Source organism: Culex quinquefasciatus, chromosome 2 (assembly GCF_015732765.1).
Source record: "Culex quinquefasciatus strain JHB chromosome 2, VPISU_Cqui_1.0_pri_paternal, whole genome shotgun sequence".
NCBI lineage: Eukaryota > Metazoa > Arthropoda > Insecta > Diptera > Culicidae > Culex > Culex quinquefasciatus.
In genome coordinates this window covers 215,810,107-215,831,003 of record NC_051862.1, presented here as the reverse complement: position 1 = coordinate 215,831,003, position 20,897 = coordinate 215,810,107, and the positions used below count along the sequence as shown (strand labels likewise).

At 36.3% G+C, this 20,897-nt stretch overlaps 4 protein-coding genes and 1 long non-coding RNA gene across 5 annotated transcripts; 2 read left to right on the top strand and 3 right to left on the bottom strand.

Annotated features, from left to right (window-relative positions):
* Positions 1-5,097: 5,097 nt before the first annotated feature.
* LOC119767859 lies at positions 5,098-6,436 on the top strand. The gene is made up of 3 exons (XR_005277749.1): positions 5,098-5,493; positions 5,554-5,954; positions 6,010-6,436. It is a non-coding gene; the product is annotated as an uncharacterized LOC119767859 (long non-coding RNA).
* Positions 6,437-7,854: 1,418 nt separating this feature from the next.
* On the bottom strand, positions 7,855-8,996 carry LOC119767858 (leucine-rich repeat extensin-like protein 2). The gene is made up of 2 exons (XM_038257554.1): positions 8,869-8,996; positions 7,855-8,810 (listed from the first exon to the last, which is right to left on the bottom strand). The coding sequence occupies exons 1-2, from the start codon at positions 8,911-8,913 to the stop codon at positions 7,959-7,961; spliced, it is 897 nt and encodes a 298-aa protein (XP_038113482.1). The 5' UTR covers positions 8,914-8,996; the 3' UTR covers positions 7,855-7,958.
* Positions 8,997-10,453: 1,457 nt separating this feature from the next.
* On the bottom strand, positions 10,454-13,839 carry LOC6036010 (zinc finger protein 665). The gene is made up of 4 exons (XM_001846062.2): positions 13,482-13,839; positions 11,890-13,176; positions 11,533-11,820; positions 10,454-11,473 (listed from the first exon to the last, which is right to left on the bottom strand). Exons 1-4 carry the CDS (start codon positions 13,743-13,745, stop codon positions 10,523-10,525), a joined length of 2,790 nt encoding a protein of 929 aa, XP_001846114.2. The 5' UTR covers positions 13,746-13,839; the 3' UTR covers positions 10,454-10,522.
* A 112-nt stretch (positions 13,840-13,951) lies between these two features.
* On the bottom strand, positions 13,952-16,448 carry LOC6036009 (protein dpy-30 homolog). Its single transcript, XM_001846061.2, has 2 exons — positions 16,350-16,448; positions 13,952-14,298 (listed from the first exon to the last, which is right to left on the bottom strand). Exon 2 carries the CDS (start codon positions 14,291-14,293, stop codon positions 14,060-14,062), a length of 234 nt encoding a protein of 77 aa, XP_001846113.1. The 5' UTR covers positions 14,294-14,298; positions 16,350-16,448; the 3' UTR covers positions 13,952-14,059.
* Positions 16,449-16,474: 26 nt separating this feature from the next.
* LOC6036008 (ER membrane protein complex subunit 3) lies at positions 16,475-17,637 on the top strand. Its single transcript, XM_001846060.2, has 2 exons — positions 16,475-16,751; positions 16,811-17,637. Exons 1-2 carry the CDS (start codon positions 16,603-16,605, stop codon positions 17,436-17,438), a joined length of 777 nt encoding a protein of 258 aa, XP_001846112.1. The 5' UTR covers positions 16,475-16,602; the 3' UTR covers positions 17,439-17,637.
* Positions 17,638-20,897: the final 3,260 nt, after the last annotated feature.

The window sequence follows — 20,897 nt, the reverse complement described above, 5'->3', positions numbered from 1 at the left end:
TCCACGAAAAACTTTAAAAACTAAAAATTTCCCTTGCATTCGCTGCCAAAACAAACGGTATGACGTCACAACGCTCTGCTCTGACAGTGCACGGAGAGAAAAACTACATAAAATTACATTTCGTAGCTAAACCTGACAAATTTTTTTTCTCTCCGTTCTCACACTAATACAGCTATAGAAAAATAGCCATACCTTTAAAGGATGGATTACCTTGATCTACGTGCGCATGTATTGCGTGTACGTACACAAAAAAAAGTGAGGTTAAATTTTGTACCGACCAGCAAAACAAATGGCGTGCTAGTGTGCGTGAGAGCGGGCTTAGATAACTCTATTGACCAAGAACGTAAACACTCGAAGGCGTGCTCGAAGGGCAGTTGCATCTCACACGTCGGTGCTGTGCACAAGTATGCGTGCTTCTTTAGTATCGCCGATCAGCACAAATTCACTTTGCAGTGTGGTGCTGGAGTGACATGATTCAAACAGATTGAACAATTGAAGAATTTACTGTTTTCTTTAATTGTTTTGTCAAAATGTCAAAATGTCAAAATGACAAAATGTCAAAATGTCAAAATGTCAAAATGTCAAAATGTCAAAATGTCAAAATGTCAAAATGTCAAAATGTCAAAATGTCAAAATGTCAAAATGTCAAAATGTCAAAATGTCAAAATGTCAAAATGTCAAAATGTCAAATGTCAAAATGTCAAAATGTCAAATGTCAAAATGTCAAAATGTCAAAATGTCAAAATGTCAAAATGTCAAATGTCAAGAATGTCAAAATGTCAAAATGTCAAATGTCAAAATGTCAAAATGTCAAAATGTCAAAATGTCAAAATGTCAAAATGTCAAAATGTCAAAATGTCAAAATGTCAAAATGTCAAAATGTCAAATGTCAAAATGTCAAAATGTCAAAATGTCAAAATGTCAAAATGTCAAAATGTCAAAATGTCAAAATGTCAAAATGTCAAAATGTCAAAATGTCAAAATGTCAAAATGTCAAAATGTCAAAATGTCAAAATGTCAAAATGTCAAAATGTCAAAATGTCAAAATGCCAAAATGTCAAAATGCCAAAATGTCAAAATGTCAAAATGTCAAAATGTCAAAATGTCAAAATGTCAAAATGTCAAAATGTCAAAATGTCAAAATGTCAAATTGTCAAATTGTTAAATTGTCAAATTGTCAACTTGACAACGTTTTAACATTTTTAACATTTTAACATTTTAACATTTTAACATTTTAACATTTTAACATTTTAACATTTTAACATTTTAACATTTTAACATTTTAACATTTTAACATTTTAACATTTTAACATTTTAACATTTTAACATTTAACATTTAACATTTTGACATTTTAACATTTTTACATTTTACATTTTAACATTTAACATTTTAACATTTTAACATTAACATTTTAACATTTTAACATTTTAACATTTTAACATTTTAACATTTTAACATTTTAACATTTTAACATTTTAACATTTTAACATTTTAACATTTTAACATTTTAACATTTTAACATTTTAACATTTTAACATTTTAACATTTTAACATTTTAACATTTTAACATTTTAACATTTTAACATTTTAACATTTTAACATTTTAACATTTTAACATTTTAACATTTTAACATTTTAACATTTTGTTAACAATTTTTCACTTATCCTCATCAATAAAAAAATGAAAACAATAATATATTTACTCATTTCAAATACAATACTCATCTTTCTGCCGCGATGCTGAAAGAACAGTAAAACTCGTCGACCAATTGGGTATATAAAGGTATGACGGATTTTTGCATTTTATTAAAAAAATTAACTAATAGTATGTTTAGCATTTTTCAAATAAAGCGGGTTTTCTTTTTCATTAGCAATTTGTTTCGGAATTATTTATATTTTTTTCCACATTTTTTTTTTTGTGGTCAAATCTACTACACCTTATATTTTTGAAAACCTTGATGGATGAGGGACCGCAGCCATCACTGACATTTCATTGTGTTTCGTATTTTCATGGTGTGATCAAGCCGATCAAGCAGCTCTGCGATTCTGACAGTGAATTTGCAAGAAAAAATAAAGAATTCAGTGAAATGCATGGAGAAAAATCTGCAACGATTGCCTTTGGCCCGCTGGAGTCTCTTTTGGCTCGGAAGTTTTCGCCTGGAGCTTGTTCCATCGGTGATTTGCGCCAACTTGGAATCGCTTTCAACGAGGTTCGCCGGAATTTACTTCAAATTCATCAAAACAGGTACGAGCAGAAGAAATAATCAGTTCATAAAGTGATGTTGTCAGACATAAATCTGTTCTTCTTTTCAGGGTAATCATTGCAATGCTTTATAAAAACAGGAGGACGGGGACTCGGAGGGCTCGTCAGGCCTGGCTCCGGATGGCTCCGTGGAGGTGACGGTTTTCATTGAGTGGTTATTTTGCCCGAAGAAAGTGTTTTAGTGTGAAAGCGAGTGTGAAAGTTTATTGTGGAATAAAGGATGATGTGTTGTAAATTTGTCATTTTTATTTTTTTGGTGGAAGCCATTTTGGGGAAACGGAGGGACTCACTAATACAGGCACAAAATTGAGCCGCCTGCACTAATACATAGACAAAATATAAGACCAATTAATTCACCAACACATGCAACAAAGTTTGAATGTGTTTGTGTTAAGTTGGTTAAAAAGGCATGAAATATTTCTTGCGGGTTTCCCTCGCGCAGATTCTGCGGGTTTTCTCCCCTGTCCGTGAATGGTGACAGTTCCCTCTCAATTCGGGAGGGTTTTCTCACGATTTTCCCCCGATCTCGGTTGCGTGAAGCACCAACAAAAAAACAAACGCGCTAAGTCTTTTGACGTTTTTTCAATACCGATTCTAATCGAAGGCTGAAGAAAACTGAGCGCGAAGCGAAGGCAAATAAAGAACAAAGGGTGGCCACCAACACCACCAACATGCTGGTGCAGCGCCTGTTGGAGTGAGCAAGTGTTGCCAGGAAACTTTCGCTTTAAATGCTACTTTTCGTGAGTGTTCGCTTAAAATTTCATCAATTTTGGCAGCACTAAGCAGACCCAAAAGAGCGCTGGAAGAAAAAAAGAACTATGCTGAAAATAGAAAAATGGGCGTGGCCCAATGCACTCGACTGATTAGAATGCATTTTTGAAATATTTTTTTTTAAATGCTTGTAAAAGGAAGTGAAAATATACAGAAATGTTCACAAAAAGTTGCTCTACTCGTTGGTGTATTTGGTTTTAGTGAATTTCAAGGAACAATCCAGATTATCCAGCATCATTCAAACACGACCGCTTATTAGGCTTAAAATGGGCATATTTCCCCTATTTTGATTTTTGTCTACACTGAAAACCCAACCATGGTAGTTGCTACCATATTGTAGGGTTAAATTGAGAACACGCACCGACGTATTTTTACTAAAAACATTCCGTGCTTGGATTGACTGATTAACGCAGTCAGTTTTACTATGTCGAGAGCGGTATGGTAATTTTAACCCTCGATTATGGAGAGAATGTTAATGATTTCGTATTAGCTACCATGCAATTTTGTGGAAGCATGGTACATTCTACCATATTTGCGTTTACTTTCACCAAAAAGCCACAGTTAATTTAATAAGCAGCATTTTTAGCAAATTTTCTTAAAACTACCATGGTCGGGCTTTCAGTGTACCTTCACAATACGATTTTCTATGGTTTTGCAATTTTTAAATATTTGATTTGGATGAAACTATGTCCGTTAAAATAAGGACTCTGCTATCGTTATGATAAGGACTTTTCAGAAAAAAAGGTAGACGGAAAAAATCTAAATTTTTTATTTAACTTTTTTTTACTAAAAATTGAATTCCCAAAATATTTTCTATTTTCTAAAATTTGTAATATGTTTTAGAGGACTAAACAAAATCTTTTGAACAATAGTGCGTATTGAAAAAAATTGTTTGGAATATACCGATTTTTTTTTACTTTTTAAAGCTATATCAAATTTGCAATCGAAAAGTACTATACAATTTTTTGCTTAATTGTACCGTTTTCAGGTATATATTTAGTTTTTCTTTTATTTAAGATATTTTGAATTTAAATAATAAGTCTTGGATGAAAAGAACCTCCGAGTAAAATATATTTGAAGAGCTGAAAAAAATATAATTTGGTTTTAAATATGAAAGGAATTGCAGCTCGGAAGAAACGCAAATTTCCATATTTGGAGTTTTTTTTTTAAACGGTCCAATAAATTAAATTTTGAGTTTTTGCTTTTTGGTTGTTTTTTAATACCCCTGACTCAAGGCGGTTTCAAAAAAACCCAAAAAGCAAAAACAGAAAATTTGGTTTATTGGACCTTTTGAAAAAAAAAACTCCAGATATAGAAAAACGCCTAAGAAACGGTCAAGGATAGGGTTATGAAAAGATTTTTCTTAAGCGGTACGTATAGCTGAAAAGGAACAGAAACGGAAAATGTTTGTTTACAATATGTTTATAATTTGCTCATTTAATAAAACTGAAAATTATAAATGTATCAACAATTTTGAATTACCTTATAATGCCCTGGGTGCAGAATAGTTGTCCGCAAAGCGGCCTCAATTTAGAACTGTCAAAGCGGAACCAATTTACTGTTTGAAAAATTATGCCAAGAAGTGGCAAGTATTGTAATCGATCTATGATTTTTTTGTCAGGAATAAACAAGTCGAGGGCGTCGAGCTTTTGAGTCAGTATTAAGAAAAGAGATGAAATCGAGATTGTCATAATTCGTCGCTAACATTTCCATAAGCGCTATATCTCACTCAAACCCTATGTTTACGAATTGTTTACTACACTCAGCCAAAATAAGTTTTGAATTTCATAAGGCCAGCCATATAAATGCTATCAAAATCGCCATTTATTGAGTCCATATGTTTACTATATGACTGATTGCTGTTCCTATACATTTTATAAGGTTGGCGTATGAAATCTAATGAAATTGTATATGTGAAAAAGTTATATGAAAACCTTATAGAAATATATTTCATGATGGCGAAAAAGGCAGACCAGTTGTAACAGAGGATGGTGAACATATTTGGAAAAATAAAGTAAGTAAGTGAATTATCTCGTTTTTAATGCAACTAATATGTTTTATTATTGTTTCAGGACTCGCCCGCGGCAAGAATGATCTCCGCGATCTGATCATTGCTTGAGTGTCCGAGGCAAAACTTCCGGAAATAACTCGATCGAAAGCAATGACAACGATTACGCTCCGATTGCTCCGTTCCATGTAAAAACCCCAACCGACCCCATTTTTCCAATTTCAAACATCCTCACTGCTGCCAAGGCCACAACAGCAACAAGAATCGCAGTAGGCATTTGAAGGTGCTTTCCGGCAACACCTGGCACTGACATATGGAACAGTGACGTTGGCATTGATGGAGGTGGAGGTCGGCCATAAAGTTACAACCGGTAGCCATGTCGATGAGTGGCACGACGAGTTGCGCAATTTGGTTCTTTGTCAGGGCAGGTCAAACCCAAACTTCACTTTGGTAAGTTATTGTAACATTGAGTTTAAAAAAAAAAGTATTGATTTTTTCCAACCGGACTAGCTTACAGGTCTTGAAGGCGCAGCGCAACTTATACCGCGTCTTCGACGCGATCCGTTTCCGGCGTTATCAGTGAGCAGCTGGAGCAACCGGCTATTTAAAACCAACGACAAGATTAATCACACACATTCGCCGTCGGAAATTTACGAGTCGCAACATGAGGTCATGCTTCAGATTTAATAAGTAGTGGACGTGGAGTTGGAGGTGGTGCCGATGCATTGAAGCGCAATTCCCGATGTTCGTCAAACATCCCCTAGTCTCGTTCTGTTTAATGCAACAGCAGCATCACGATGACGATGTCGTGATTAACCGGAAATTTACGACAAACCCACCGGTAGTGACGCAACCGATGCAAAGCGAACGCAACCGCCACAGTTACAAAACGTCAACCAAGAGCATATTGTGTAAGTTTCAGGGTTCAACGTAATTTTTTTTTAAAGTTCAACCCTTTTCATTCAGGACCGTGATCAAATCGGAGGAAAAGCAGAAGGTCATCAACGAGAAGCGGACCATTTACGATGCAACCATAATCGAGATCACCTTCGTTTGTATGCAGTTAGACCACGTGTCCGACCACGAGCGCTCCAACTATGGCCAGTTCCCGATCGACTCGCGACGATCCACACCCATCGATCGAATGTACTATCCGCGTACACCGTAGCCCAAGCAACATTCACAGCGACTTGGGGGACTGAATGTGCAAACTAGTTGACGCGTCCTAGATTCAAAAGCGGCCACGACCAGTAGTGAGACTCGTTCAATTTGATCTGTTTTTTGTAATATAACGGAAATAAACTTTTAAAAAATCTTCAAATCAAAACAGTAACAATTTTAAGAGAGAAAAATCTAGGAATAAATCCTATTCATAAGTTTGCCATATAGACACCAAAATCTGCCAGCTTTGCCAACATTTGCGTTTTATAAGGTTTTCATATGAACGCAAAACAAATTGTACATTAAATTCATAAAGTCTAATTATGGACAAAATATCCATTCAGTACACCTATGAAATCTATATGGTTGTTGTATGGAAAAATAATATATGGTATCCTTATGGCTGGTAAAGGGTGTTTTGGCTGAGTGTACGAATTATCAGTAACTGTGAATGGTACCTGCCAATTATCATTGAACAATCTTACTCCTGTATTATCACTGCGCTTCAAAGATACATAATCTCGTAACTTCCATCCGGTTGCTCTTCTGATTCACAAAATTCCTCCATTTCTGACGCAATATTTCATCACGTTGAAAACAAAGAAGGACTCTTTTAACCGCCCATCGTTTAGTCTACAAACAAAAAAAGCACGAAGAACTTAATTTTTCAGCAAAAACTTTAATATCATTAGAACCAAAATGTTTCAAAACGAGTATCTCTTGCAACAAAAAATATGTCACGCTTGAGTTTGAACAAAGCGTTCTAATTTGTTTATGTTTACAGCTGTAGTGCAGTTGTATTAGTGAGGAGCAGTGGGGATCATTCGGAAATCACGTTACGCATTCTGTCTTTTCAGCACCCAGATAATGCCGAATCTCAAAAGGCAGAATATTGAAATTAAAAAGACGGGTTTTGTTTTTTGCTTGAAATGAAGTAATCCAAAGAGAATTTTTTTACAATTATCAATAAACACACAGATTGAAAAAAAAAATAAAAACAACATTTAAAAATTGAGACATTAAAATAAATGTGAATGTTCAATATGTATGCAAAACAAAATGTTGAAATAACAAATTCAAAGCTATAAATTAAAATAATTCAAAATTATAAAAGTTAAAAAAAATATTTCAATGATTTAAAAATTCCAAATTTTTAATTGACGCTAGAAATTTTAATTCCAATTTTTAACTCTAAAAATAAGAAAAAAACAAAAATTTTAAAGATTAATTATTTCAAAACGAAGTTATAATTTAATTAACTTAATAAGAAAATAAACTTAAAAAATTTAAAATTCAAAAATCAAATGGTTTTAGAATTTTGTAATTTAAGAATTTGAGAATTTAAGAATGAAGGAATATAGAAGTTTAAGAATTTAATAATTTAGGTATTTAAGTATTCAAGAATTTAAGAATTTAAGAATTGAAAAAAAATAGAATTTAACAATTTAGGTATTCAGGAATTTAGGAATTCAGATATTTTGGAATTAAGGAAGTAAGGAATTCAAGAAATTTAGAATTCAAAAATTGAGTTCCGGAATTTTAATTTTTTCAATTTTCTTTTTTGATTTTTTTAGATCATAAATTTTTGGACTCATTAATTTAAAAAAAATCAAAAAATTGTAGTCTGTGTTTAATTTTATTTTAGCATTTTGAAGTTTTGAATATTTTATTCTTATTAATTTTTCCTCGCAAGAACCTCAAGCAACCAACTTTCTCAATTCCTCGAACGGGAACTTTCGCACTTCAACCTATTATTATTGCTGAAACTGCCCGGGTGGCAGCACGTTCAGGAAGTGATGCTGAACGGTGAAAACTCCATTCGCCGGAACCATCGTCGGAGCTTGGCCCGGCTGCAGTTGCAGCGTCGGCGGCGGAAAGGGAAAGTTCACCGGAGGCGGTGTCTGAAACTGCACGTAACGTTGTTGGGGAGCTGGCTGCTGCTGCTGCTGGACGAGAACCGCCTGCGATGGCGGCGGCTGCCGATACCAAGTGGCTGTTTGGTAAAACGCTTGCTGCGGCGAAGGTTGAGACGACCAAGCTGGTTGCGGTTGGGCTTGCTGATGGGAGACGATTATGGGCGGAGGTGGGTTGAGGGTGAGTTGGCCGTACTGGATTGGGGGGTTTGGCACCGGTTGTTGGGCTTGTGCGGCGAAGGTCACTTGGGTTGGAGTTGGCAACAGTCCGTAGTATTGGTCCATTCTCTGTTGAGGCATCGATTGTCCTTGAACAGGGATCATCGTGACCGTCGGTGCTTGGTTAGAACCCACGACGTTTGGTTCTGGGGCCGGCGGAGGAGGCGGTGGCGTCTCCTGCTTCAACTCCTCTTCTGGAAGGGGCGGCCAAAGGAGAACAATTTCTTCGGGTGGACCATCAACGGCACACGAAGTCACGAACTTGGCCTTGCCATTGGCTGCGAGTTCAAATGGTCCCATTAGTTGGAGTGTAGCTGGATTGGCCTGCTCCTCCGCACTCGAGGACTGTTTTTGGGTTGTGACTTGCTGAACTTCTTCAAGGATCATTGTAGCCGCGGGAACCGGCTCCGTCAGATTAACCGTAGGGGAGTCCTCCGGAGAAACGCGCAGGTCCAGTAAACACCGCGGACAGCACTGAGAGGAAACAATTAAATTTTAAGATCAGGACAAAAAATACCGAAGAATCAATTACCGCTGGCCACTTCAATCCAATTTTGCACGGCTGAATTTGCTGCATTTTGTGTGAGTTTTATTACAACGGAATCAAATCGCTAAAAAAAATACAAAACTTTTGGCGGGAAACTTTCCAACCTCCAACTTCCGTCGTTGAACAGTTCCTGTCAAAAAATCATCAACAGTGTTGCCAGCGCCAATCAAAACAGATAAGTGATGAATGCATCCCAGTCTGAAAATTACAACCAAGTGCGGGTTTGAATCGGTTTCAGTTCGGAAAGCAATTTTGAACCGGTTAAAAGATTTTTTTTTTGTTTTCAAGCTTTTTTAAACGTTGAAATCCGCAATCAAAATCATTAAAAAGGCGGGTTGAGAGTAATTTAACAGTGCTGGATGGGGATTGGTGTTGAAGGTTGGGCTTGTTCGGCGAAGGTCACCTGGGTTGGAGTTGAAAAAATAATAACATCCCCAAAACAGAGGCTATCAATTGTTATTCAACAGATATAAATCTTATGAGAGAATTTCAAATAGACGGACAACTCAAGTTATGGCACATAGAAATTCATTAAAAAAAATCAATGATTACGTTATGTGATATTCCAACTTTAAAAGAAAAATAACCTATCATAACCTATATTTACTAAAAATATGGGACGATTTAGACCGATTTTGCCTAACTCGATTCGTTATTATCTTTTGTTTCGATAAATATGGCTAGAACTATGAGAACATTTTTGTGGTCGTTAAACTTAAAGTTTTATAGAATTTTAGTTTTTATTATTATTGAGATACCTTCTCGAGGAGGAGGCGCGGGTTGGATTCCCGCCTTATCCTTCTGCTCTTCTATCGGATGGGGAAGTAAAACGTCGGTCCATTTGCGTAAAAGAGGCAATTGGTGACTCACCACACATAACCTTCGGACGCCTAGAAATGAGCAGAAACTTGCAACAGAGACCACAAAAGACCCGGGGGTCGTTAAAGTGGATTGCCTTGCTTTTTTTACCTTCTCGAGAAAATAAATTATGTGAAGGAAACTGTCCATAACCCATTTTGTTATTTTTTTTTATTTGTGTAATTACGGCTAGAAAGATGGAAAAATTTTGACCAATTTTCTCAAGGACAATATTTTGGCTAAGAAAGTGGTCTATAAACTAAACTTTTATAAAAATTTGAAAGGTTCAGACTTGTTATATTGTCAATGATAAACTATGGAGAAATTGGAATATTTGGGATAGTCTTTCTGCTTGCAGTCAATTATATATTTTTTCTGAGCAGTCTTCCGTTGTTTACTGATTTTGTAAAGCATTCAAAATATGTAATATTTAATTGGAACCGGACAAATATTAAAATTTTGTTATAGGCTAATAATTAAAAACAAATCTCAAAAATCAGATATTTAACGTTTCAAAAAACATATCTTTATTTTGGATTTTCCTGTAATAAATTTTGAATGAGTTATTTTTTTTAACAACAATAACACAACTTGAAAAAATTGAAATTTAAATTATAAAATAGAATGTAAGAAAATCGTATTATTCAGATTATTTTTTTTCAGGATAAAAAAGGATAAGGAAGTTTCAGAAAATCAACATGCAACAGCGACATAAACTATCGATTTATAGTTTTTTATTACTTTTCATTTATAATAAAATTACAAATATACTACTCACTAACTAATCACACTGCACCTGTTGCACCATAAACTGGACCCCGTTGTGGAGCACACTCACGCCCGGCATCATCGTGGCCTTCGTCGCCACCGTCGTGTCGACCAGCGGCTGTTCAAACTCAACCAAACCCCCCGAATCTTGTCCCTTCTCCTCCTTCGGCTTCCTCTTTCGAATCACCAGCTTGTGGAAGTGCGTCAAATGGTGCCTCAACCCGGCGTGCTGCTTAAACTTTTGATCCTCGCACAGATCGCAAGCAAACTTGAACTCGTCGCCGTGGATGTACGAGTGTGACTTCAGGTTACTTTTCTTAGTGAACTCCTGTCCGCACACCGGGCATGTGTGAATTTTCACCGTGCGACCAATCATCGGGTGGTTCGGATGCTCCTTCGTTTGGTGAATCACGAGGTCAATTTTCTTGTAAAATATCTTATCACAAGCAACGCACTTCATTTCCCGCTCGATCGAATGAATCGCCAAATGTCGAACCAGCGGAGCCTTCGTGTTGAACTCCCGATCGCAGATCTGGCACTGGAATCGCTTTTTTCCCGTGTGGAGTTTTTTGTGGACGCGCAAGCTGTTGGCGTACTTGAACTGCTTTTGGCAAATATCACAGGAGAAAATCGTGGCCACGTGCATAGCCTTGTGGCACCGAAGGGCACTTGGGAAGCGGAAGGACGACGGACAGATGTCACACTTGAAGGGTTTTTCATCCTCGTGTTGTTTGGTGTGAACCTTGAGATCTTGCGGATACTTGAAAAGCTTGCCACACTTTTGACAAATTAACCGCTCGTGCAGGTGCTCTGCTCGTTTGTGGTTATCCAGGTAGCAGCGATAGGTGAAGGCTTTCGGACATTCGTCGCACTTGAACCGTTGATATTCGGCGTGTTTTCCGCGGTGAACCACCAAGCTTGAAGCTGTCGCATACTTTTTACCGCACAACTCGCAAACGAAAGGCTGAAATTTAACAAACGGTTTAAGATTTTCGAAACACTTTTACTAACAGAAAATATTACCCCACTCTTGCCAGTCAAGTCCGGATGAAGCGCTAGCTTGTGCTCCTTGAGCGCTTTTCGTCCTTTGAAGGATTCTCCGCAGAAGGAACACTGCATTTCACGCTTGGGACCTTGACGCGTATCCTTCGGGTTGGCTTTACGCTTGCGTCTCGATCTTGGTGACTCGCCATCACTGGATTGCTGGTCCTCAGATGAACTGTGAAGTTCGTCTTTCAGATCCAGTGGTTCTCGCTTGATTTCCTCCTTTAAAGTCACGATGGCCTCAGTTGTCTTTGAAGTTACCAGTTTCTGAATAAAATTACACAATACCTAATTTAGTCATCAAAACCATAAAAGAAACAAACATAAAATACTAACTGCAAGAGGTTCGTCCTCACTGTCGGACGACGAGGATTCCCGTGTTTCCTGTTTCATTGCAACGGGTTTATCCGAAAGTTCATCATAGCTCGTCTCGGTAAAATCTTTCGTATCACAATCCTGCTGTTCTAAGCTGTCTGGCTCATTTTTGGTTTCCATCGTCTCACAATTTAGTTCTTCCACCGCTTCTCCTTCGGCGAACTCACCAGCAAGTGAATAGTCATGATCGTTGTAGTCACCAATCGATTCCACTTCTTCGTAATCTTCAACTTCATCGTTTCGTTCCAATTCACTCTGAACGGTATCTTGAGGTAGAACTCGTTCAATCTCCGTTGTAATCGTTTTCACAACGATCTGCTCATCAGCGGGAAGTCCTTCATAGTGAATCACCTCGTACTGCTGAATGATTTCTGGTGGTTCCGTTACTTCAATGGTCTGGATTATCGTTTCCTGCACGGGACCACCATCCCAATCAACCAGTTCGGTCTCATCAACTGGTTCAGAATCCTTAGCCGCTTTCTTCGGTTTCGGCACCCCCTTCCGGTTCCAGCCATTCTTCGGCGCCGCCACCTTCAACTGTTCCAGCCCCATCTCCTTCCAGTGGTTCCTTCGGTTGTGATTCTCCAGATAATCCGCCTTGTTGAAGCTATGGCAGCACATTTCACACTGGAACGACCTTCCGCGGAGCTTACTATGCGACTGCAGCTCGTCTTCTTTCTCAAACTTCCGGTCGCAAAACCCACATCGGAACTGGAAGTGATCCTGGGCGTGAATCTTCCGGTGCGTCATCATGGCGTACACGCTGTGAAACACCCGTCCGCAGTCGGGACAAATTCGTTTCTGGTGGTTCCGCAAGTGCAGCCGCAACGTTTTCCGATGTTTGTACGTGACTCCGCAGATTTGACACGTGTGCGACCGTTCCGTCGTGTGAACCTCACGGATGTGTTGCTTCACGATCGACGGAGTGGCAAACAACGAATCACACTGGGGGCACTTGGTGCCTTGCTTTGTGTGGCGGAACACGTGGCAGTCCAGGGCGGTTTGGCCGCGGAACCGCTTCGGACAGTGCGGACATTGATAGGGCAGTTCGCCGGTATGAAGCCTCATGTGGACTTTGAGCGTTCCTTTGTGCATGAAGCGCCGATGGCATTGTTCACACTCGAATTCTTTTATTCCGTAATGGATTTGCTCGTGTTGCTTCAGAGTGGCTCGAAATTTGAACCGTTTACCACATATTTCGCAAGAAATTACCGGTTTGGCTGAATCATTTTTGTCATCATCTTTTTGCTGTAAGCAAGAAGATACGTTTTAAATTTTTTTATTCAATTTAAAAAAACTGAAAGTTGAAGGTTTGTCGTAAACCGTTTAAAAAAATAAAAAATAAAATTCTATCAGAATTCTACTAAAATTCGGTAGAAGTCGGATAAAATTCTGAGTCAAAAGTTTAAAAAATTCTATCAGAATTCTACTAAAATTCGTTTGAAATTGTGAGTCAGAATTCTACCTCAATTCGGTCAGAGTCTGATAAAAGTCTAGTATTTCCGATTAAACCTCAACCGGTTCATGTTTTGGATCGTAAATAATTTCCTTACCTTCAAACTGCTGTCCTCCACTTCCAAGTCCGGTTTCCTAGGCCGCCCTCTCTTCCGAGTTTCCAACGTCCGGCCTTCCTTATCGGCAACCGACGCAGAATCATTTTCATCAACCGGTAATTCTCTCGACTGGGATTCCTTCAATTTTGCTCTATGCTTTTTGTCAGATCGCTTTTTGGAGCCCTTTTCTTCACTTTTCACTAATTTCTCACTTTCACCAACTTCTTGGACCGATTTTTGCCGAGGTGGACGCCCTCGCGGCATTTTTATCCGGCACGGAATCACCTGAAAATTGCACTTTTTGATAAGAAATTTAATCCGCGGAACAACGCGATAACGCGATTAGAGCGGTTTCGAATCAAAACAAACGAGGTGTAAACATGCAAAACGTCAAAACAAACCAGCAAAGTTGCCAGTTCGTGGTCTTTCAAACCAAAGATGAGAATTACCCCAAATTGAGTACAAACAAATTAACTCATTTTCCACACACGATTAGGTTACAATTTTATTTTAAAATTTTAAGCGTCTCCAATGAGTTCATGAGATTTAACATTATACCACAACCCCTCCCGGCAAAATCAGCCCTCCTCCGTGCCATTGCTGTCCTCGACGCGGCTTTTGTTCTTCAGCAGGTAGTTGGCCAAATACTGGATCGGATCCTGGGGTCGCTCCTTGGCAAGCGCCTTCAAGCCCTGCAGCAGAATGGGGTTCACGGTTTGGTCCAGATATTGGCGCGTCGGTAGCGACTGCAAGTCTCGGCCCGATGGCTTGCGTCCGTTGTCGTTTGTCGATTTGTTCTCTTTCTCCATCATTGGGGCTGGAAAGAGAGGGAGAGGGAGACAAATTAAGGTTTTTTCATTCTTTAAAAATCTCTGAATAAAACTACACTTTTAAATTAATACATGAAACGAAAACATTTCACCAGAGCGTAACATTCGATGTAAACGAAAAATTTATGCAGCCCATACAACAAAAAAATGCTAATGAATAAGCTAATTCTCAAATTCTTCTTGAATTCCAAAATTTTACCATTTTTGCGGCCATCTTAGATTACAGAAAAACAAATAGCTTTGGAACATATCTGGAGCCTTACGGCTTTGCGCCCCATAAAAGCGCGTTTAATGAAAAGCCGGATAGAAAATAAGGATAGAGACCCAAATATGTATAAAAATTAATAATTCGTATATCGATTATCTAGAGTGATATTTTACGAGGATCTCAGATAATCAAGTACAAACCGTAAGAAAAAATTCTAAATATGTATTCAAAATTTATAAATTTTCTAATTTTTGATTTCATTTTTTTTTATTTTTGATTTCAATTTTGAATTCTGGAGTTTTTTTAAAAAAGGTCCAATAAACCAAATTTCCAGTTTTTGCTTTTTGGGTGTTTTTAAAACCGCCTTGAGTCAGGGGTATTAAAAAACACCCAAAAAGCAAAAATCAAAAAAAATTGTTTATTGGTCCTTTAAAAAAAAACTCCCGAATTGTTTGTTTATTTTTTTTTTTTTCATTTTTAAATGTATCAAGCGATTGGTATTGAATAATGTATTTCTTATAGCGCGAACTGTCAAACTACTACTCGAATCGGATTTTCCATTATATTTTATTTTAGTTTTCTTTGAATTTCGTATTTTTTTAAATTATAATTAGTTTTTACAAATTTTTCTATTTTCGAACTTATAAATTTGTAATATTTGAATTTTTTTCAATTCTACATTTTTTTATTTACAAAATAATAAAATAATAAATAAAAAAATCTGGAGTTTTTTTCAAGGTCCAATAAACCAAATTTTCAGTTTTCACTTTTTGGGTGTTTTTGAAATACCTAAAAAGCAAAAACTGAAAAATTGGTTTATTGAACCTTTTCCAAAAAAAAAACTCCAGAAATATTCTTTTTTTTTCAATTCTTGAATTTCTGGAGCAAATTTTTTTTTTTGAACTTTTATATTTTCTACAGTTTTTATTTTTAAATTCTTGAATTTTTAAATTTCTGAATTTTAAGATTTTGAAATTCAGAACTTTTTTAAATTTTGGATTATTGTATTATTTTTTTATTTCAAAATTTATGAATTTTTTCAATTTTTTTTAGCAACATTTGATTTTGTTTTTAGAATTCTTTAAATTTCTTTATTGCCATGTTTCATTTTTAATTTTTTTTAATATTTGGCGTTTTCTTGGGCGTTTCAAATATTTTAATCTATGAATTTCTATATTTCATGCCTGCATCCTACAAAATGTTAGTAGTTCCATAACTTTCTTCGCCAAAATATTAAGTCTCTATAAAAATAATTGTAAATTCTAAAACTGAAAAATTCAAAAGTTAAATAAAAAAAAACGATAAATTTGAAATAAAAGCAAAAACATTAGGAAACAGAACATTTCAAATTTATGAAACGAAAACAAATAAGATCTGAAAATTAAAAAAAATATTTTTCAAGAGTAAAATAATTGAAGGTCAAAAATTCTAAAAAAAATACAATACATTGTAAATTGTAGTAAAATCATAAATCTAAAAATAAATCCAAAAGTTTCAAAGCATTCAGAAGTCATGGATTTTGATTTTTTCCAAGATCTTATTTTTTTATGAAATTTGAAAATCTGATTTTTGAATATGGTAAAACAGAATGCTTAAATTGCATTAACAGTGTGAAGTCAAAAAGCAACAAAACAAGTGTTTTTTCATAACCGTGTAAAATTGTTACCATGTTGAATGTGATCTAATATTAAAATTTGTTTTTTTAATGGCATTTAGCAATGAATTCAAGGGCAGTTTTACATGTTAAACTTTGCTGGAATAATTTATTAAATTTACACAGCAAATTAAACTAAATAATGTCCACAAAATCGGGCTAATCACCGAACTTACCAAATTTCTTTGAAGCAGCAACGTTCGGCGTTCAATTTGTTTACAGTGCGAATGAGGTCTAATTTCTGACATTCGCCGCACGGTCGTCAACGAAAATCAATGCACGCTAGACTGGCTGGCCACACTGGTTTGACACATCGCCCGTGAACTGTCAGGCGGAAAATATTTTTCTTTCTAATCAGCGCTCGTGGGAAAAAATCACTTGTGTCGAGTATTTTCAACTAAATTTAGTGCGATTAGCGAAAATTAAGCGATGGCGGAGCTGCTCATCGATCCCAACATCCGCGGTTGGGTGTTTCTGCCGATTGTGGTCATCACCTTCCTGGTCGGAATCATCCGCCACTACTTTTCGATATTGATTTCCTCCCAGAAGAAGGTCGAGCTCACCCAGATCCAGGACAGGTGAGAATCTACCTCTTTGTATGTTGGAAGGGTTGACTCAAAGTCGGTTTTCTTCGCAGCCAAGCGATGATCCGGGCGCGTCTGCTGCGGGAAAACGGCAAATATCTGACCCCATCGTCTTTCGCCATGCGCCGACACTACTTCAACAACGAGGAAACCGGATACTTCAAGACCCAGAAGCGCGCCCCGCCAAGTCCCAACTCGACGGCGATGCTGTCCGACCTGGTCAAGGGTAACTTCATCAACGTACTGCCGATGATCGTGATCGGTGGCTGGATCAACTGGATGTTCTCCGGCTTCGTCACGACGAAGGTCCCCTTCCCGTTGACGCTCCGTTTCAAGCCGATGTTGCAGCGCGGAATCGAACTGGCCTCCCTGGACGCGGCCTGGGTCTCGTCGGCCTCGTGGTACTTCTTGAACGTGTTTGGTCTGCGCAGCATCTACACGCTGGTCCTGGGAGAGAACAATGCGGCCGACCAGACGCAATCGATGCAGGACCAGATGTCCGGAGCGGCAGTCGCGATGCCACAGGATCCGAAGGCGGCCTTCAAGGCCGAGTGGGAGGCGCTGGAGATTACCGAGTATCAGAACGCGTTGGCCAACGTTGAGGGTGATTTGCTGGCGGCGGCCTCGAGCGGATCCGCGGAGGCGAACGCCGTGTTCCAGGACGGGGCACTGAAGAATTAACCCTTCCTCGACGGTGGAGGCGGTAAGTCGATTAGTGAATAATTTTGTTGTTTCTAACTAGCGGAAAAGTAAAGCATGCTTTCGCCGGAACATCATGTTTCTGCGAGCCTTAGTTGACGAAATACATTAATTTAGTTAGTCTAAGCTTGACTAAAGGTGTGTGTACAGAAAAGCGATGAAATAAATATCTCACAATTTATGGCTCTTGCTGTGAAATTTACTACGAAAGAACGTCCGCATTCAAACAAATTTCGATAAGTCTAAGTCACGATTGTGGAATTGCAATATCCAGATAAACGGGAGCAAACTTACAAACTCGGTATGAAGCAAGATGCAAGTGTTTGTTGAGTTTAACAAAACGGTTTCACATCATAAACTTATTTTTAACCAAAATGGTCGTTTTCACAAGATAGCAAATGGAATCTCAATAATGTACCAAGAAGTTAGAGCTAGAGAGTCCCTTAAAAAATTCCAAAATTCCATGAATATGAAAAAAAATGTATGTTTTATTTTTTTTTTCTAGATTATATTTTCTAGAAGCAAAATAAAAATACACAATTGAATATTAAGTATAAGGCAATTTTAAATATTCTTCAAAGTTTTTTTGTTTTGAACTAAATTTTAAAAATTATTAAATAATAGAATCTTAATTTTAAAATTTTACAGTTATTTAATTTTCTAGAATTTAAAAATTTGTGGATTTTTAATTTTTGGAATTGGGTACTAAAGCCCTATGTCAATTTTTATGTACAACGGTAAAAACACGATTAAAACCCATTTCTGATCCCTTTTTTTCATTTCAATGCAAAAAAAAAATGACAAGACAACTTTTCTTCGATGGATCAACTATGGTCCCCTTGGAACGACTTGTCAAGTAGAACCTTTTCTGTCGAGATGGACGGCGAGGTTAATTTTTCAAAATTGATTTAAAAATCCATTTTAAACTCTTTGTGGTCGTACAAAGGGTCATTGTACTGAGAAAAATAAGCTTTATCGCTGTGAACAATAATATCAGCAATCTAAGCTTCATTTTAGGACCCAATTATGGGTTCATCAAATGTTTGAATTTAAAAATATTTGAATTTATTTGTTTATCCTTGAATTTTTAATTTTTGATTATAAAGATTTTGACATGTTGGAATTTCCCTGGGCTTTGTCATAATGAGTGTCATAGGTTTGATGCTTGTTTGGCAAAGAGTATGATTTGATTCGATGTGGAATTAAAATCGAAGTGTTCAGTAGGGGAAATTCTCGTATCTTTGGCAGGTTAAGCTCTCGCTCCTAACTCCATCCAATTTGCTGATTTTCACTATTTAAACAACTAATATTGCAAAACTTTTAGTAGAAACTTGCTTGCTCACTTCTTATTGAGCTATTTATCACTCGATTTCAGTTGAAAACGCTTTTATTTAGGGGTGTACCCCATTTGGCATAATGGACATTTGGCATAACGGGTTTTCAAGGAGGACGTTTGGCATAATGGACGTTTGGCATAATTGGTCCAAGACATCAGGGACGTTTGGCATAATGGACGTTTGGCATAATGGACATTTGGCATAATGGACATTTGGCATAATGGACGTTTGGCATAACTCGTTCAAAAACCATCAAGGACGTTTGGCATAATGGACATTTGGCATAATGGACGTTTGGCATAATTATTGCTAGCTTTTTTGTTTTGTTAAATTAGTATTTATTTTTTGTAAAGAATAATAATTTATAACTTTTTTTTTCATATTTTCTAAACATATAATTTTGCTTTAAAAGATGTTTTTTTCTTTAAGAAATTAAGTATCTATTTTCTTTCAATGGATGTAATTTTTTCCCTTTTTGGAATATTCCTCAATAAAGCTTTGAAATGCACTTTTTTCAATTTTATTTTTAAAAAAATTAAAAAGTGTCTACATAATAAAAACATTTTTCTCCTTTTGAAATTCTGTGCAGCTATTATTGTATAAAATTTTTCCTTCTTTTATTTTAAATTCAACTAACAAAGAGATGTATGTTTTGACAGTCCTTAAATATTTTGCAATGAAGATTTTATACTATTCTCCATTTTCCCTCCTTTTTTGAATTCAACCTAAAAATGTATGTACATTTTGTTCTTCTTTAAAAAAATGCAATAAATATTTTTAAAGCAATATTCCTCTTTTATTTTGAAACTAAAAAAAGATAAAATCTCTCAAAAGATGTGCAGTTTTTGTTTTTTTTTTCAACATTTTGCAATTATTGTTTTTTATGCAATTTTCCCTTCTTACATTTAAGGGACGTACATTTTTCTTTCTTCAAATATTTGGAAAATGAGTTGTTTTGAAATTATCCCTTCCTCGATCCCTTCTTTTATTTTAAATTCAGCTTTTAGAAGGGAAAATCTCTAAAAATAATACTTTTTGAATATTTGACAATTGAGTTTGTTTATGAAATTTTCCCTTCTTTTATATAAAATTCAACCTATAGAAGGAAAAATCTCTTTATGTTTTATTTTGTTTTGAACAATTATTCCTTCTTTAAGATAAGTTTTAAATAAATACAAGAAGGGAAAATTGCATAAAAATCGAAAAATGCAAAACAATTAATTTCATTAATTAAAACAGTAAATCTTTAACAAGGGTCATACATCGATATATGACTATTCTTGTCTCACCAAGCTGTTGTGGCCAAGGCAGTTTAGTCATTTAGTTATTCTATTAAAGGTCCCTGGTTCAATTCCCATAGACAACACTTTTTGTTTTGAAGGATGAACTTTTTCTTAAAATGGACTCGAGGGTATAATTCTCTCGGTCATCTAGAACTTTGTTCTCTGTATCTGTAAATCTTACCGCTACTCTCGTGTCAGACGAGTGCTGCCCAGTTCTGGGTGTTCTTTAGATTTAATTCGAAAAAAAGAAGGCAAAAATGTGGATTTATTTAGAGATTTTCCTTCTTCAAGTTAAATGATGATCAAAAGAAGGGAAAATTACATTGTAACAGCTCAATTGTCGAAGATTTGAAGAGGTTTTTTCATTTATAAGTTGAATTTCATATAGGGAAAGAAAAGGAAAAATTTTATTCAAAAAATATTATTGCTAATTATATTGAAAGGGGAAAGATGTAAAGATAACAAGAGATATTTCCTTCTTTAAACTAAATTTTCAATAAAAATATCAAAATTTCATATAAAAGATTTATTGTGAATTATTCAAAATATAGAGATACCTAATTTTTCGAAAAAATAATAATAATCGAAAAAATTATAATAATCTCTTAATAATTATGCCCAACGTCCATTATGCCAAACGTCCAAAATGATTTTTGAACGAGTTATGCTAAACGTTCATTATGCCAAATGTCCATTATGCCAAACGTCCTTGATGGTTTTTGAACGAGTTATGCAAAACGTCCATTATGCCAAACGTCCCTGATGTCTTGGACCAATTATGCCAAACGTCCATTATGCCAAATGTCCATTATGCCAAACGT